Source organism: Embiotoca jacksoni, unplaced genomic scaffold (genome assembly GCF_022577435.1).
Source record: "Embiotoca jacksoni isolate LCO1_2020_lvr unplaced genomic scaffold, fEmbJac1.0.p SCAF_11, whole genome shotgun sequence".
In the NCBI taxonomy this organism is placed as follows: domain Eukaryota; kingdom Metazoa; phylum Chordata; class Actinopteri; family Embiotocidae; genus Embiotoca; species Embiotoca jacksoni.
Genome location: NW_027185241.1, coordinates 14,379,337 through 14,397,298, shown reverse-complemented (window position 1 = coordinate 14,397,298; position 17,962 = coordinate 14,379,337). Strand labels below are relative to the sequence as shown.

At 38.3% G+C, this 17,962-nt stretch overlaps 1 protein-coding gene across 2 annotated transcripts; it reads left to right on the top strand.

Moving 5' to 3' along the window:
• Positions 1–12,096: 12,096 nt before the first annotated feature.
• On the top strand, positions 12,097–16,515 carry ncoa7a (nuclear receptor coactivator 7a). 2 transcript variants are annotated; one of them, XM_069140104.1, is made up of 7 exons: positions 12,097–12,191; positions 13,060–13,252; positions 14,128–14,280; positions 14,479–14,631; positions 14,737–14,832; positions 15,087–15,160; positions 15,380–16,515. In XM_069140104.1, exons 1-7 carry the CDS (start codon positions 12,166–12,168, stop codon positions 15,543–15,545), a joined length of 861 nt encoding a protein of 286 aa, XP_068996205.1. In that variant the 5' UTR covers positions 12,097–12,165; the 3' UTR covers positions 15,546–16,515. The 2 variants fall into 2 exon arrangements, with proteins under 2 accessions (XP_068996205.1, XP_068996213.1); XM_069140112.1 differs by lacking the exons at positions 12,097–12,191; positions 13,060–13,252 and adding an exon at positions 13,500–13,807.
• The last annotated feature ends 1,447 nt before the right edge of the window (positions 16,516–17,962 follow it).

Genomic DNA, 17,962 nt, shown 5'->3' with positions numbered 1-17,962 from the left:
TGTGTTTACTCCATAACATTACTGACAGATCGTTGGTGACATTGTGTCGGAAAATGTAATAGGTCGGAAGTCAGACCAATCTTACATGGCTGGAAATGTACTCAGCTTTTACATGATTGTTGCAGCAAAACTAGTTTTAGTAAACTTTGAAGTCTTGTGTGACTCAGTTGATAGGCCTATTTGTGTATTGTAGGGCACTATAGAGTTCAAAGTTGTGACAGGACATTGTCCTTTGTTGGAGTTTTCCGGCATCTTTACTCCAAAGAAAACAATAAAAATCACTGATGTGTCTTTCATACAATTTATTTTCAAACCACAAGATGTCACTTTGCTGTGAAGTTTATAGACCACAGATCTTTTTTCAGCACACAGAAAAAAAGCCCCAAAGCTTCATGATTACTTATCCACCCATTACCACAAGGGGAATAAAAAAAATTCCCCTTGTGGGATTAATAAAGTATCTATCTATCTATCTATCTATCTATCTATCTATCTATCTATCTATCTATCTATCTATCTATCTATCTATCTATCTATCTATCTATCTATCTATCTATCTATCTATCTATCTATCTATCTATCTATCTACTGCTTTCATGTCTTACATTCTGTGAAATCTTTATTTAAAGTGTGACAGTTAATTTAGCATTTTGGAAACACGGCATAACACCAAATTTGCACTTGGACTGATCCCCCTGCACATTGTTATTGATGATTATCTTTGTTATTACAGATTTTATTAGAGACCTTGTGTTAAATACATGGCTGCAACCAGTTGGGGTGTTTCACTTGAAATGAACAAAAAATTGGTGCTCTGTGTCACTTTCTCCAGCAGATGCCCTCATTGAGCTTCTAAAGATCTGTGTGCAAAGCTGTTCAGCTACTGGTGAGCCATGTGGTATATTTTAGTAAAGACAGAGCCATTTCCATCTGTAGTTTGTGAAATCATTGAAGACAACTCAGTATTTTGTGCTGTTGTTGCTGGTGTTTTGCTGCACTTGATTGCATTGCACAGGCTTTAAGCTGGTTTAAATTATAAAAGTAAATGTCTTTTTTCTTTATGCGCTTCGTGATCTGAATCTAGGCTGTCACAACTGTCACAGGAAGTGAGCTCTTTCTGCACCTTCCATCACAACTGTTTTACTTTTTGAATGTGACCCTTGTGGCTCACGTCTTTCATGTTTTGTGCTCATTAGATTTCCAGGATTTAGAAAATGATTTTACCTCCTAAATTATAGCTGAAGAGCAGAGAGCAAAGCTGAAAAATACTAAGAATACTTAAAATACAAAGAGACAAGAAGAATAGAGTATAGTTTAGTGCAGCCTTTAAACTGTGCAAACTATATTTACCAGTCCCATAAATTATGAAGCAAAGAGCAATCTTAATCATCATCTTTTTCATTATAAATGATAATATTTTCAGATGAAAACTTTAACCAAAGATTTATACATTTTGGCAGTTTGACGATGAAAGCATGACCGTATATAAAGGTTGACGTAGCTCCCGGCTCCAAAAAATGAGGCCAATGCGGAAGTGTCTTAAATTGCAATACCACCAAGTGCAGCTAGAGGTTGACTCCAAAAAGTGTCTCGTGAAATTCTCAGTCAATAAAATTTGTATTATAATTATAATAATTATTATTAATTATATTTTTCATAAATATGTTTCCTGTATGTCATTTGCTAAATTCAATCTTCCAGATTAGTGTTCTGGCCATCCATCTGAAAACAATTCCTTCATTGATTATAAAATAATCAAGGGGTGGGGGGGCGTGTCTGTTTGATTGACAGGGCTGTGGTGCAGTCAGGTTGCAGCTATTGGTGGGCAGGACGTAGTATCGCCAGAGTTCCAATCAGATCAAGTCAGATCCACCGCTTGCTCCCTCCAAATTTCGCCCAAATATGGTCACTATGGGCTCCAAACTGCTCGGGACAAGTAAAATGGCGCTGGCCAAATTCCGAACTCGAGGCTTCATAACGGCCATTCACAAATCAATGGGTGATGTCACTGCTGGTTGTCGCTTTGGTGAAAGGCCGCTTCATTGAGTGATGTCCCAAAAGGATGTAGGATAGGACCGTCACATCAGTTATTAAAATATCTCAGGGAACTTAACACAACAACCCAACAATCCAACAATTCCCACATGAGCGGTGGCTGGAAAAAAACTCCCTTTTAACAGGAACAAAACATCCAACACTGGGAAAGAAAAAGTCCCCTTTAACAAGAACAAACCTCTGATGGAACCAGGCTCAAAGGTCAGGGTTCATCTGAAAATTTCAGTCAGGTGTGGAGGGGAAGGAGGAGGATTACACATCAGAAGGTCTGAAATCACAGAATTATAATGATATTTGAAGAACAAAGATGAGAAACTAGCCCAAAAGCATGGGCAGAAACGATGGGCAATGGTAACGGGAATGGTAACGACAAGATTATGAATGAGTGATTTGACAGCATGGGAGTGCAGATTTGACAAAAGAAGCAGCAGGAAAAACTTGCTCACAGATGAATGAAGATTAAACGTGAGAGAACACATCGTCCTTACTGAATTCATATTTGAGTCATTTAGTATCTTTGGAAACTTGTGTTTGACTGTTAAGATTAATGTTGATAACATCCACTTTTAATGAGTGACACATGTAAAATCTACATTGCTACATCTAACATTTGTGTTACATCTTACCGTATTCATCAAGTAAAGACATTTCTCTTCCTCAGTCTAGTCAATATTTTATTTTTAATAATATTCAGTAATACTCTCATTAATTATAACGTCCTTTGTCTCACAGCAGACTTGTAATACCAGGTAAATCACAGGTGTTACTGAGAACATTAATGGTTCTGTTCTGTTTATACTGTATGTCCCAGTGTGTCAGTGAGCCAGCATGCACAATACCAGAACCCTGAAACGGAAGCAGCTTACTGTAATTCAGCCGTCTTTCATTTGATTAATTACTTGTGCTGTTTTCAATGTTTTCAGTGACAAGTTTACTGGCTTTGAGACTTTTTTTTTTTATTTTTTTTTTTTTTTATCATTATGGCTGTTGCTCATATGATCTTTTTTCAAACTGGGGAAACACATTGAGTAACTTCCTGAAGATATATCTTAAACATAAAAACCGGATATCTTCAAGTGACATTTCACATGATAAAACAAGACCAAACAAGCTTTTGTAACTTCTCACTGTGATGTAAATGTGTGTGCAGCACTGCCAAGAAAACCACCTACACAAAATAGTTTATATTTTACTGAACACATTAGATTACTCATGACAATACAGTTGGTTGGAGACCGTTTTAAAGTCCCTCAACCTGAAAAACAGCAGTCATAGTTCAGAATTTTTCAAGTAATTTCTCAACATTTAGACACCTTACAGCACTAGAGCCACAGGACAGTTTGGAACATAAACTGATAGACAGTTAGGAATGTAAGTAATATGATTTCATATGTGTGGCTGGGTAAAATGAGCAATGACAGTTTACAACCACACAAAGAGACTTGCAGTGCTGGGAGATTCATTCCAAATGTTTCTTTAGCTATGGGTCAGCATTAAAAAGGTCTTGGTCCTGCCAAGATCATTGACCATAAGATCTTCTGAAGTATATATATGATGCATATTTTAGTCTATATTTATATCATTTATGTATAAACAAACCCCCAAAAAATTCTAAATTGCATTATTTTACTGATTTTTGTACCTATAGGCTTCAGCTGCATCAAAAGAGCAAGTTATACAAAGAGAGTAGTTTACATTAACTTCAGAAATATAAATGATGCAGCACTGTACCGCTTGGCAATTTACTCATAGAAGACAGACCAACTTTTATGGCAGATTTACTTTTAGAAACACACGTCTAGTTATATGTCAGTCCATAAAAGGCAGGAGTGACAGCAAAAAAGACAGGGAGCACAATGCTGGCCTTGGCTTTTTTAAAGTCCAGTCTGGTCTAAAGTTCAGAAGTTGTTCAGTTGGCTGAGACTCAGGTTGATTTTGGCAGGCCAGCAGACTCTGTTGATCTAACATGATGACAAAGATACAACATTAAACTCAAATTACAGCCTAGTAGCTGTATGCCTTTGCCAACCAGTCATGTTAGAGTTTCACAGCTATCCGTGCTCATTACATAAATATAGTAAAAACTTTGAAGAAATCCTTATGTGTTCACATGCTTGGTAATTGAGGCTACGTCAGATGAGCTGGGGCTGATATTCCATTAATTTCGCAGGCATGTCATAACAAACCAAAGTATTAACGATTTAAACTGCTTGTGGAACGAGATGGAAAGTTCACTGAGGCCGTTATGATTTATCTTCTAGGGACCATGAATATTAGCAAAGAAATTCATGGCAATCCGTCTAGAGATATTGAGATATTTGAGTCAGGATCAAAGTGGTGCACTGACCAACAAACTGGCTAAAATAATTACTGAAAGGATTAAAAAGGGGCTTCCTGGTTGTTTTAATCGATTGTTAATATAAAATATTGATCATTAAAAAAAAAACAAGTAAAAAGATATATTATAACAGGTCTTATGTTTAATTTTAAACAGAAATGTTTTTTTCCCCCCTAGTATGTAGGTTGAAGTAAGAGATGATGCACATTTCCTCAGTTAAACTGTCCTTTTAAGATGCACGCACCAAACATTTCCATGAAACGAAGGCCCCAACCACATTTTGCTTTCTTCTTCTTTCCACTGTTCTCACGAACTCATTGTAACCTCTGCGCTGAACAGTGCATGCTGTTCGATATGTGGGTCAATGAAAAGCTTACTCTCTCAGAAACATCACTGATTAACCCTGAATGACATAGTGGAGCCAGAGCTATACACTGTCATCAGGCCTAAAACTGCCCTTTACCACCTGCTGCTACACTCATTGCATCAGACTGTCATTAAATGGCATTTAAAGTTAAGTGTCTCAGTTAGTTCAAAGTGCTAAGTAAGCAGTTTACAGGAGGGAAGGGGGGTTGAAAATGAGTGAGAGACAAGGAATAGAGAGTAAAGAGGGAGACAGCATTTTGATGCCATAAATAGTCATATAGGTTTACAATCCCTATAAGTACAGCATGTCCTGAATGCTGTGACTTTATATTGCCTTTGCATTTTCTTGTTCTAAACCGTAGCTGACAGAAACCCACACTGGACACACAGAGTAGCAGGTCCCTGATCCAGTACAAACCAGGTTTTGTGAACTCTGAGATTTGCTGGAGCAGGCAGCCAAAAAAAGAACAGAAGCACAATTACATTAACCCGATTTTGTGCAGTAAAACGTTCCAGCAAACAGCCATTGGTAAAAACTCTCTGACTATGCTAGGGAAGGAAGAGGTGCTTGGAACTAAATGAAGGGAACAAAACTATGGAAACACAAATGTACACACAATTTGAATAAAATCCACCTGTTTTCTCAATAAAGGTGAAAGATACTTTTCTTTGCACTTGACAGCTTTGGCTGAACATTGTTTTATTTTAGCATTATGTACTGTTGTTCTAGCTGTAGCTCTCTAATCACATTAACATAATTTCCAGTTGTACTCACGTTAACATCATTTCTAGTTGAGATAACTGGTTTTTTTTGTGTAATATAGATCTCATTTAAAAGTGAATTACTATGACATGTTTGATGATGAACTGAGAAGAGTTGTACACTTTGTCACAACAGGATGACAGAAAAGTTATAGTCTTTGCCTGTCCATATACAGACCCAAAACCTTTCAGCCTGTTTTATGGTCACAAATTAATACAGCAAACGTGTGTGCAAAATATGACTAATGTACACATCCAGTAGTTCCAACATTGAGGTAAAATGTACTGTAAAGAGCTATAAATCTGAGGAGAGATGCATATTCAAGTGGTAATTCTGTGTAGCTTCATCACTACCAGCAACCACTTTCCATAATTGTCCACCAATCTCTGACATTTGACTCTTCCAGGAAAAAGTCTGTTAAATGCAAGATGTTTGATGGCTTTCTCGGATGTACTGCCTGTTTCAAATCCTGCCACATTTTAATGGGATTCAAATCTGGGCTTTTGTTTACTGACTATAGGCCATTCACATCATTTCCACTTTTTCAGTAATTCCTTGGGGGATTTGCTCATGTGCCTAGGATCTAGGTTAAAGATCCACTTTCAGTTCAACTTTTAGATAGATTACATCACATTATCTTCAAGCACTCTTTGATGCAGGATTCATAGTTGACTCAGTGACTTCACAGTTTGTATTGGGTTCTTCTTTTGAAAAGCTGGTTAGCGCCAAACCTGCCTACTGTTATTGTTACTGTTCCTGTGTACAACTTTTCCTTTAATCCCTCTGTCCCAACAAGAAAGACTGGTCCTTGCTGATACTGGGAAACTATCGTTTTCTTCTGAAGTTCTTGTTGGATAGCAGAGGCTTTTTCCTGGCACATTTCTCATACATGTCAAATGTATGTAGCTAATCTCTATCTGATAGCAGATGCATACCCTTTGACACTGTGGAATATAGATCTGCTTAGTGCATATGAGGGCTCATATGTTGTACGATAATACAATATAATTTGGGTTGTCTTCCACCTAAAAGTCATGTATATTGATGTATTCTTTGTTGGTTGGTGGAGGTGGGGGTTGTCTTCCTTCACCCCCTGGAGTCCTCCAGACAGCCATCTGATAATGCCTCAAAGAACAACTGTATGTGACCCCACAGGTTGCAGACCTCCTACTGTGACCTTTTGGTTTGGCCAAGCAGTATCACTCACATTTACATACACAGCCTTTTGTCTACACCTTAAGATTGGTAGTGATGGTACGACCTATATGTAAGTGATATGATATGATATATATATATATATATATATGTGTTGTATTGTTGTAAACATATCCTAGCACAGAAGCTCAAAATATATACTGACTGTAAGCATTGTAGAACACATTGCTTATGCAGGAACTTATCACATTGGGGTCACAGTGGGGTGCAACTCACTATCAGATCAAAAGGGGGATGTGGTTCAAACGGAGGACAGTGGAAAAGTACTGAGACAAACATACTATGCAAATGTTCCCGACTCACTGTAGGTAACACCTCTTCCTATAGTATAAGTGTATGTGCCGGAAAGGGGGAAGTCAGAATCCAACAAAGAGACCTCAGGTTGATGTTGGGCTCTCCAAGATATCTTGTAAACTACGCTTAATAAAAATCAACTAAGACCGGTAAATGCCTAAAGACTGCTTCTATCAACGGACTCGGGGAAAACAATTGGGGACAACAATTTGAGATACAACAACACCAGCAGTTGCAAGAGTTACCTGTAGATTATTTGAAGTTGTTGGGGCAGCCAGTCCTGAACAAACTGACTGTCGCTTGAACTCTACACCATTTGTAGATGATATTTCTTCAGTGAAATGATTAAATCGGATAATTTGGAGATCTTTTTACATGTTTTGCCAGACTCACAGGCATCAACAACCTTTTTTCTGAATGCCTTAGAGAATTCTTTATATCTTATCATGATGAAACCAAACACTTCATTAGCAAAGAGAGCCCCAGAAACTGGATCCTATAAATTTGAATAAGAGGTTCCACCTGTTGCTCTCTGAGGAGATTCTGATCTTTAACACCTGGAACCACAGATTATATTTTTGTGGATTTGAAGGTGTGAAATAGGAGTGAATACCTACTTTTTCCATTTGACCGATCTGTATTTTTAATATTTATTTATATTACAAAGATGACAACAAAATATCAGTTTTAAATGTCGTTGGTTTAAGTCTATCACGGTTATCTGCCAGCACTGTTGCAAATACGACCTGATGTTTTTTTTTTTTTTTTTTCCTGACTGTATTTGCTTGTGCTTGTTATTTTCTTTCAAGGTATCACAGTCAAACTACTTATTTATCGCTCATATTCAGGTGAGTAACAATGGCAGCAACAAACAGCAAAAAAAAAAAAAATGCATTTAACAAAGCCAAACTACATCAAAGACTTATTAAAAGTACCAAATTTGAAAAAAAAAAAAAAATTGTACAGCAATAAAGCTATAGGCTACACATTTCAGAATAAGATACTGACGTGTACTGCTCCATATTAGGGACGATTATGTCATTTTCAGACACAGGAGTGAATTGCACTGTATGACAAATTTATATTTAAATAGGTTACAAAGAATGAGTTTAAATTTTGAACCGCAGTAAAATATTGACAGCCCACTAGCCCAGGTAGCAGGGCCAAGACGTGCCAAGTCGTGATGGAATACTTCCTATTACAGCTTCCCAGCAGGGCCAACCACAGCCAACCCATGCCGGTCCTAAATTCACACAAGACAAATAAGTCTGTACATGATCATATTTCAGTACTTTTTTTTTTTTTTTTTTGTCTCTTCCCAAAACCTCTGTGGCTTTATGGTTATTTTCACTCCCTGTTTGTTGACTCACTGCAGCCTCCACGTACCTACTACCAATCAGCCGCATCAGAGCTGCTTCTCACTAAAAGCATTCCACTGGGAAACCGGTGGGATGCTTTCATTGTAAAAACACTTATTAGAAATGCAGTGTGTTCATCAGAGCAGACAGGAGCTTCATAACGGCTCAGGCGCTTTACCTAGTACAGTGAAGTGGAAAAACACAGCCAGCGCAGCTATTTATAGCAAAAACTTGTTAGTTCGCAATCGTGGCTGATCTTAGATCCCTATCACAGAAAACGTCAAACCTTGGTTTTATCTATCAGTAGGCGATGTGATATGCTACATATCCAACTCTTGTGCTCCAAAGTTATATTTAGTGGCAACTCTAGATTCCGTCCATCAGATAGTTGACAAATCATTAAATGCATTTACATTCCAGACTCAAATAAAAATGAAATGCATGCAAGGAATCATACGTGAACCTGCAGAGTGACGCTGGTTTGTGTGCGTGTGTGCATGCCTGCACAAGTGTTTGTGTCCCAGTCTGTGTGTGTGTGACAGACGCATGCTTTCCCATGTCTGGTTGGAAGCGTGCATCTGGGGCAGAGAGTATTTACAGGAATTGGAAATTGGAGGAGAGTGAAGCAACATCAGCTGTACAACCTACTGCCAAGAAAATGATGAAGACATGTGCAAGTGTGTGTCTGTGTGTGTTTGTGTGTGTACATGCTCCATTTACACATATCCTTCACCCACAAGGCCCAAACAGTATCTGATTGGGTGTTGTGAATTTCTGTGCACATTCGTACTGAAGCACAGCTGTTTTTAGTTACAATGAAGTGAACCATACAGTATATTCTGTCTGCTTTGTCTCACTAAACTGCCTTTAAAAGATAATTTCCCAAACATCACGTGTTAATGTATATACAAATACACATTGCCCACCATGATTTATATTGTACCGTGTGATGACAAACAAGAAAAGTGGATGATTTATCTGACATTTTAAATGGACAGGAGAGACACTCTGTAAAATATTAAGACCTGCCTTTTGCTCAATAATATCTTAACCCTTGTGTTGTCCTTGAGTCAAAATGATCCGCAGCTGTGTTCAACCAAGTTCTATTTTATTTTCATATTTTTTGGGGATCATTGGTGACAAGGAGGCTGTGAGGGTTTCTTTAAAGAATGATGACCAATGATCCCAAAAAATATAAAAATATAGAAATAAAATAGAACTTGGTTGAACACAGTTGCGGGTCATTTTGACCCAAGGACAACACGAGGGTTAAACATTTCACTCATATACGAGTTGAGCTTTTCCTAAATTGTCAAAAATTTCTCACTTTTTCTTTTTTAGTTAGGTTTTAGGTTTGAGGACCAAGATATTTTCATGCTAGTTTTCTCTCAAATGCCACGGTTATTAAAAAAAAAAAAAAATCATCGATGAGATAAGATAGAAATCTTAAATTTCACCACTACACTTGCTCTCTTGGTGCTCATACCGTCTCACTTGAGCAGTTAATTTACCCATGCATGACTGCTATTAGAACATGGCCCACATCCTTCCAAATGTGATGCATTGGACAGACTCAAAACTACTGATAAAACACTCACAGAGCAGCAGTACAGAGGAACTGAAAACATCAATAAACAAGGGGAAAAAAAATATGAACTATTTCTTTTCTCAGCCAACTAAGGTCCTTCCTTAAGAGTGGAGATTTTTTTGACATACTTGTGTGCACATGCTGGAGAGACACGGATGTATGCACCAAGTGTGCGTGTATGAGTACATGCGTGTCTGCTTGTGTTTGCATAGACATCTGTATATCTTTTTAAGTGTGGATATAGGTCTTTTGTGTTATTGATCTCGCCTGTGTGTCAGAGCGGACACTGTCTCCAATTGATCTCTTCCATCCTATTTCTCTTGTGTAAGAAAATCAAGTCAGATTGTTGACCCTTGAATCTCCCTATTGTAATCTCCTGGTCTGATATCTAAACATGAACAAACCTGTGTTTGAGCACTGGGATCATTATCATAACTTATCATTTTGTAATTCAGCTGAATACAGTGCTGCCACTGTAGCTCAGTAGAAGTTTGCTTATTTGTGTTTACTCAGTCATCCCAATGACCACAAAAAACTGAAAACTATGTGAGTCTGTTTGAGCATAAGTGTAGAGATAATAGTCAGCACTGAAAACTGATCAAGTCCGAATAGCTAATATTGAACACTGATCATTTTGACATAGTCAACACTGCAATCAAGGTTTGCTGTATTGACTAAATTCTGATATTAAGGCTTGAGCCTGAAACTAATCCTGACTGGGTGAGATAAAGGCCTCAAATGACAGATATAGCATTAGATTACAAAGTTTGTATATGCATCACTGTGTCTACACAAACCCCCAATCTGAGAAACAAACTACATGACATTACATTACATTTCATTTAGCTGACACGTTTATCCAAAGCGACTTACAATAAGTGCATTTCAACCATGAGGGTACAAAACCCAGAACAACAGGAATCAAGAAAATACAATTTCTTCAAGAAAGCCAAACTACAAAGTGCTATCAGTAAGTTCCATTAGCACTTGACTTGACTTGATACATTAGCATGAATACTAGGGATTTTCCATTAGACCGACCCCCACATCTAATGTGTATGTGTTTACTACAAACCATATCCTGCCCTTATGCACTCGTCATCCAAATGCAACAAACGGCCTTCTTTAAACATGCATTAATCAGCTTCCCTTTTACACTGTTGAAGAGGAACCTGAGAGAAAACACAGGCTGTAAGAGAAAAAACAAGTGTGAGAGAGAAAGTAAAAGAGTGAAATGAATGTAATAGGATGCAGTGGTTTTAGCAACTTCAACCACAATAATGAAATAATCTGTACCTGGTACCATGCTGCATTAGAAATTGTACCATGAATAGCAAAAGTGTACAAAGAACCAAGATCTGTGTGCATGTATGTATTATCAAGAAAATGTGGCTAACTAAACTAAACACACTCATGATTAATAAGGCCCTCTTTCACTGTCATTTTTTGAATATTTTTACTGGTGTATTTACATAAGAGCAGCATGCCAGTGCTGTGTCTGGTTGAAGTGGAACTATGTTTACTTTATACACACGGTTACTTTCCTGCAGCCTACACTATATTAATGCATCATATTTTATATGTTCATTATAGATCCACAAAAAATATTTGTATGGAAAGTAGTCAGCAAATGATGAATGTAGTGGCATGAAACGTGCCCTGAAATGTAGTGAGGTTGCAGAAAATTATACCCAAACAGAGTAGCTACAAGAGAAGAAATTAATTTACTCTTCACTACTGATGGGATGAGAAGACAGATCACACATCCAGGAAGGCAGCAAGGCACAATAAAACGACAATCAGACACACACTCGCACAGGCCTTTGTCTTTCTGCCAGGCCACCTCATACTGTCACTGAGACACTACTTTGACACAGTAACTGCCTGCACTCCTGCCAAACTTAAGGACAGCGACCCAGAGCAGTTCAAGTTAATATGTCACCAGCTTTAGCTTTCAAGCCCCGTTGTGAAATCCCTGTGCGAATATGTGCAAGCCATGTAGAGCTGTCAAGGGAGAAAGGGAGGGTTAATGGTCAAAGGGCTTATCTCAGCAATTGATCTGCTTGTATAAAATGTGGGAATGGCAGAGACTCAGAGTGGAAATGCTTCTTCAGCACTGACTCTCCATACTATCAACTCTCTCCTTCTCCTTGCAGTTTACCATCAACACCTTCGTCTTCAGCCAGTCATGGGAATTGCCTACAGCGTTGGAGAGTAAGTGAAGCAAATTTTCAAGGCAGCAGTGAATGTCATGCTGGATCCTGAATATGGTGGTCTTATCTAGTGTTCAATCAGGTTTGCTTGTTCAAACTAATTCAAGGAAAAAAGAAATGTACATTTAGAATTGCAAAGACGATGCAGCAGTGAATAGGCAACGTTTCTGAATCCAATCTTCTAGAGGTCAAATCAAAATGAAATGCATGTAAAGTCATATGGAAATGCTTAGTGTTCATGTGTTGGGTCAAGTCATTATGACAGATGTGCAAAGTAAGCAGGTGGTACTTATTTTAGTCGTTTAATGGTGAGGTTGTTGCAGTGCAGCTCTGGCGGCCGAAGAGTTTGAGCCTGTGTGCATGTGACAGGAAGAGAGTGAGAAAAAGAGAAGCTTGATTTCAGCTCTTAATTACCCAGAACTGCTTTTTTATGGAAAACTGTAGAGAGCAGGGCACTCCAAAATGGACAGTTAAAAAGGGCTCCTAATTCTCTCTTACATCCTCAGATAACTTCAGCCCAGCATGATTAATGCCTAAAATATGTGACGTATGCCACAGTTTCCTCCTATTCATGTCCAGTCACATCCTACCAGATCAGGCATTTGTTCAACATTTTAATTTCAGTGTTGTGGGAAATAGAGCTGAGGCTGTCATTAATGCTTCACACATGCAGCTTACATGGATCTACAGTTTAATTAATTATTTTATTTTATTTCCAGATACATTTATGTCTTTTGCATTTTACATTAAAATCAATTTTTAAGTCATAGAAAGTCAAATGAATGAATCCATATGTGCAGCAGGTACGATATTCAGTGGGATACTTATTCATGAATCATAAAATTCACTTTGTCCCTTTGCCTACACAGGGTTGACCACCTCTACACCTTCTTTGTGCAGTGGACACCAGATATCTACACTAAAGGCAGCAAGAAGCACTGCCAACCTCACTACCTCATCAAGGAGAAACATCAGAAGCATTATCTGGTAGTGGAGAAGAACATGACTGTGATCAACAAGCTCCTCAGCAACCCTGCCGACCCCGCTGCTAAAAACTGGGAGGTAAGTGTTTGCACAAACACATTTATATTACAAAAGATTTAATTATATATATATATATATATATATATATATATATATATATATATATATATATTTTTTTTTTTTTTTTTTTTAAACACTGCATTTTTTTTTTGTTAGGCCAAAGCACTGTGCTTCCTGGTGTGTAAATACAAAGCTGTCTTTAGTCATTTACAGTAACCCAAGAGGTTGGCAGTTATCCCTGAGGTTTGTGGGAAATCCCACTGTCCAAATATGGACATCCTTTCTCCCTCTCTGTCTGCATCCCAGACCGTGCTTCACTTTCCTGTTTAGAGAGAAAAGAAACTATCCAGTATCTGAGATAACCAATGAGCAGACACCTACTCAAGTTTCCAACCAATGACATTTCCAGCTCTCTGAGTGAAAGTAGTCTATGGGGCACAAGAGGGATGGTTATCAGACATGTGGTGCAACAGAGTGCAGGGCTTGACAGAGAAATCAAGAGCTATGAAGCTGCTTCCAGAAAATACTAAGGTGCTTTATTTTGCCAGTGACCATGTGGAGCCGTACGTTGTGGTAAGAACAAAATATTGTAGAAATGTTAGAAGCTGCATTTATGAGGTTAAAGATACAACACTGTGGGGATTCAAAGCTTTGGTTTTCATGATCCATTCATTCATGCTTTCTGGCCAGGTTGTCATAGTTCAGGTATGAATCAGCTTGTGATTCGACTGTGTTGAACTAGCATCATAAAAAACAAATGTTGTACTGTGCGCTGTCTATAAATGAGTCAGTTATCCATACGATTCTGTATGCAATGTGGGGGAGATTTTAAGGAAATCAAAATAGAGCATGAGAATGTTTGTGTTTTCTCACCATCTTTTGCCTTCCTGCAGATTATCACAGTGAAGGACTCTAAGCGCCGCCGGAGTCTGTGTAACTCTGAGAACTCTGAGGCAGAGGAGCATGAGTACCATGGGGAAGCTGAATATGTTGTCCCTGTCCTAAGTGACCACAGCCAGCTGCTAGAAGACCACCACCTCAAGCGAGTAAGTTATACTCAGCAGTTAATCAGCAAAAAATTTCCCCTCGGGGATTAATAAAGTATATACCTACCTACCTACCTAATCAGATTATTGGTCAATTTTGCATTGATTGCTGCCATCGACTAAAGTTTTCCCAAAAAGAATTGTGATGATTTTTTTTCTCTCAGGACATTGTTTAATTAGCATCTCCTTCTTCAACAGCTTGCTGCTCACATGCCAGCAAGGACCCAAGGCTACCAATGGCAGCTAGTCTACAGCACAGCCGTCCATGGGAGCAGCCTGAAGACACTGTACAGGAATATGGCTGGTCTGGACAGCCCAGTGCTGCTGGTCATCAAAGACATGCACAAAAAGGTTTGCATCTTGGTTTTCAGTCGTCAATAATTTTCAGTACAAAAACATAGTTAGCTTGATCAACTTTATTTCTCCTTTAATGGACTCTTGTCTTCGTATTTTCAGGTGTTTGGAGCTTTTTCATCCGATCCATTTAGAGTCAGTAAATACTGCTACGGCACAGGAGAAACTTTCCTGTTCAGCTTCAGCCCTGACTTCAAGGTAAGAGCAGAAATATTTTTGGTTTAAATCTATTAGCAAGTCTCAGAACTGGTGTATTTTTAATACAAGAAAACACCTGTGCCCTGGTTTTCAAGAGAAATAACTAAACATAATCTAGACACAATCTAGGGAAAATTATGCCTTTAAAAATGATAATAATATGGTTTTCATATGTAAGAATTTAATATATTTTCATATATTCGCTCTGGACTTGAGTATTAGTTTCTAATGTCTTGCATATGAATTTGATCTAGGCATACAGGTGGACCGGGGAGAACTCCTACTTCATGAGTGGGAACTTCGAATCTCTTCAGATTGGTGGAGGAGGGTAAGTTGTGTGGTTATTGACTTCCCCTGTGAGATAAAGACATGCTCAACAAAGGCAAAAAAAAAATAATCATAAAGTCATGAAAAATAGGACCATGAACAAATCGCTAAAATGGCTACCTGTGAGATATGTGAGTTTACAGTAGGCAACTTATCATAAAACATTACACAACTTTTAAAGGATTCGACATTAATGTGCTGCAATTTTCTTGTTCTTTAGGGGTAGATTCGCCTTGTGGCTGGATGCTGATCTGTACCGTGGTGCAAGCTTTTCCTGTCCTACCTTCCACAATGCGCCTCTCTCCACACAAGAAGACTTTATAGTGCAAGACCTAGAGGTCTGGACTGTGCAGAACTGCCTGGAAACATTTCAAAAAACAAGATGAAAACAAAGTTAAACCACCTGTCCTGTTTGGAGTCACAAAAGTTCAAGACTTAAGGGAGTATGTGTGGTTTAGCCACTACTGTATGCATCCTGATAGAGCAGGTGCTATCATATGTGCGCCATGCTCAGGTTACTCCACATACAGAAGCCTGTGGAGGCTTTCAGGCTGGACTTGAGGTGTGGTTGATCTGAGCCTCTTAAAGACAAGTGTCCAGATTAAATCCTGTGATTCAGGGTCCTGCTGTTTTAAACTGCTGGCTGTTCACCAACAGCTCAGTAACTAACTGGCATCTGAAGCTTTAAGCCCTCCATGCCTTTGATTATGGAAAGCATTATGATACAAAGTTCACAAATATGCCGACGGATGAAAAGTTTGCAGGCACTGTAAGCACATTCAGAACTTAAGAAAAAAAAATATATATTATATAAAGAGACAGACGTAGTTTTAAAACAAAAAGGATTTCTGTGTGTTTACAATTTGCAAGTGGGAATTGTTTTCAAGTTTAATTAATTATTTTATGGTAAAAACACTGTAACGTGATAAGAGCCTATCTAAACACGACATTTATTTTTAAAGTTATCCTTTTGTCCACAGCAGCATGTGAAGACCAAACCAGTCAGGTTCACAAATAAAAGTACTGAGTTGCACTACAAACAACATATTAACTGTGAACTGTCCTGTTTATGGAGGAAGAGAACTCAACTGTTAACTGTCACTTCTGTTTTTGTAAGTGGGACACCTGTCTATTTGGAATGGACACAACTTTAAGTAAATATTTCTTATCTTTTTTACGACATATTTAAATATATTTGTAAGAAAATGTAAACAGGGAAACAAAGCAAAATTCCATTCATGTCTGTTTGTTTTTCTTGTGTGTATTTCTACAAATGTTTGAGTATGCTGAGCAGTGCTGGCGCTGCCATTGTTGTTTCTCTGAAACCACATTAAAACTTGATATTTCCTGTTGAAACTGAGTGCATCAGTCATTTTGTTTAAATTAACCCTCACTACCTACACCTGCATATCACCTTCTCCACTGAGGTAGATTTTTACAAGTAACAAAATAAAAGTAGACTATGAATACCAAATATCATATTTGGTTGACTGAAGCCTGGAGTTACGTAATGAATTAATGCTATAATAAGACAAAATTTTAGAAAGACAAACACACTGAAACATTCCTATTAAATCTTCATGTGAAACAGTGTGAACTACAGAGGAGAAGCAGAAGTAAATGAAACAGTTTTAATTGTGTAAACTCGCAGTTTCCCAGGTAATAAGAACATTTGGTAAGAGTCTCACTCATTTTGAGACAATCGTTACTTCAAATCTATGGTTTCTCTGTGATTTATACCGTGTCATTTCCAGTGAAACACAAAATACTTTCATGCAGCAACAAGACGTTGGAGAGCTTTGAAGTTGAGATGCAAAACCCACTGTGCAGTGGGTGCGCTAATTTGCAGACGTTTTTTTTGTTTTTTGTTTTTTGTTTTTTTTAAGTCTGTGGGCCACGGCTAACCGTATTTCCCCATCCATGATCTCATGGAACATGGAAAGTCCAAAGAAGGTGTGTCTAAATTATTTTCCCAGAGCATTAGCTCAATTCAATAAAATGTTATTTACAATAGTTTACTCTTACTCTTTACTAATACTTTGTTTTTGAAGGCACATAGTTAACCACAGAGTCAGAGATGTAACTCGGTCTGAGCCCATTAAGAGCTTTGTATGTGAGGAGGAGGACCTTAAGGTCACCCCTGTGTCTTGTCTTACAGGCAGCCAGAACTGGACTGATGTTCTCTCCTCTTGGTTCTGGTTGATACTCGAGCTGCAGAGTTTTGGATGAGCTGAAGTCTCTGTTGTTTTCTTTGGTCGGCCAATAAAAAGTGCATAACAGTAGTGCAGTCGGCTAGAAATGAAGGCATGAATAAACTTCAGGCTGAGCCTTGGCTTTGTTTCTCAGGTGGAACAAAATAAGTTTTGGTCACCCTGTTAATGTGGGCCTTAAAACTTAGATCTGAGTCTAAGATTACACCCAGACTAGTTACCTCTGATCGTACCCACGGAGTTAGTTGCCCCAGATCTTTTTCCACGATTTCTCTTTTGTTTTTGGTGCCGACGAGCAGGATTTCTGTTTTATCCTCGTTTAATTTTAGGAAATTATTGCTCATCCATTTATTTATTTATTACTAAAAGACATTCGGTGACGGATCGCATGGCTGCGTCATCGTTTGGTTCCACGGCGATGTACAGTTGTGTGTCATCTGCATAACTATGAAAACAGACTTTGTGCTCTCTAATGAAAACGCTGGTCACCAGGAAGGATTTGTGTTAAACCACATCGCTCTCTGGTGGCGATTGTCTTCCTAACTCGCTCTGCAGATCGAGAATCGTTTAGTTTCCCCTGGTGAGCTCGATGG

Excerpts from the sequence above, each read along its gene's own strand:
- ncoa7a (XM_069140104.1), top strand. The coding sequence starts at position 12,166 with ATGGGAATTGCCTACAGCGTTGGAGA. Across the intron at positions 14,281-14,478 it reads AAGACCACCACCTCAAGCGA|CTTGCTGCTCACATGCCAGC; the intron begins GTAAGTTATACT and ends CTTCTTCAACAG. Across the intron at positions 14,833-15,086 it reads GCTTCAGCCCTGACTTCAAG|GCATACAGGTGGACCGGGGA; the intron begins GTAAGAGCAGAA and ends AATTTGATCTAG.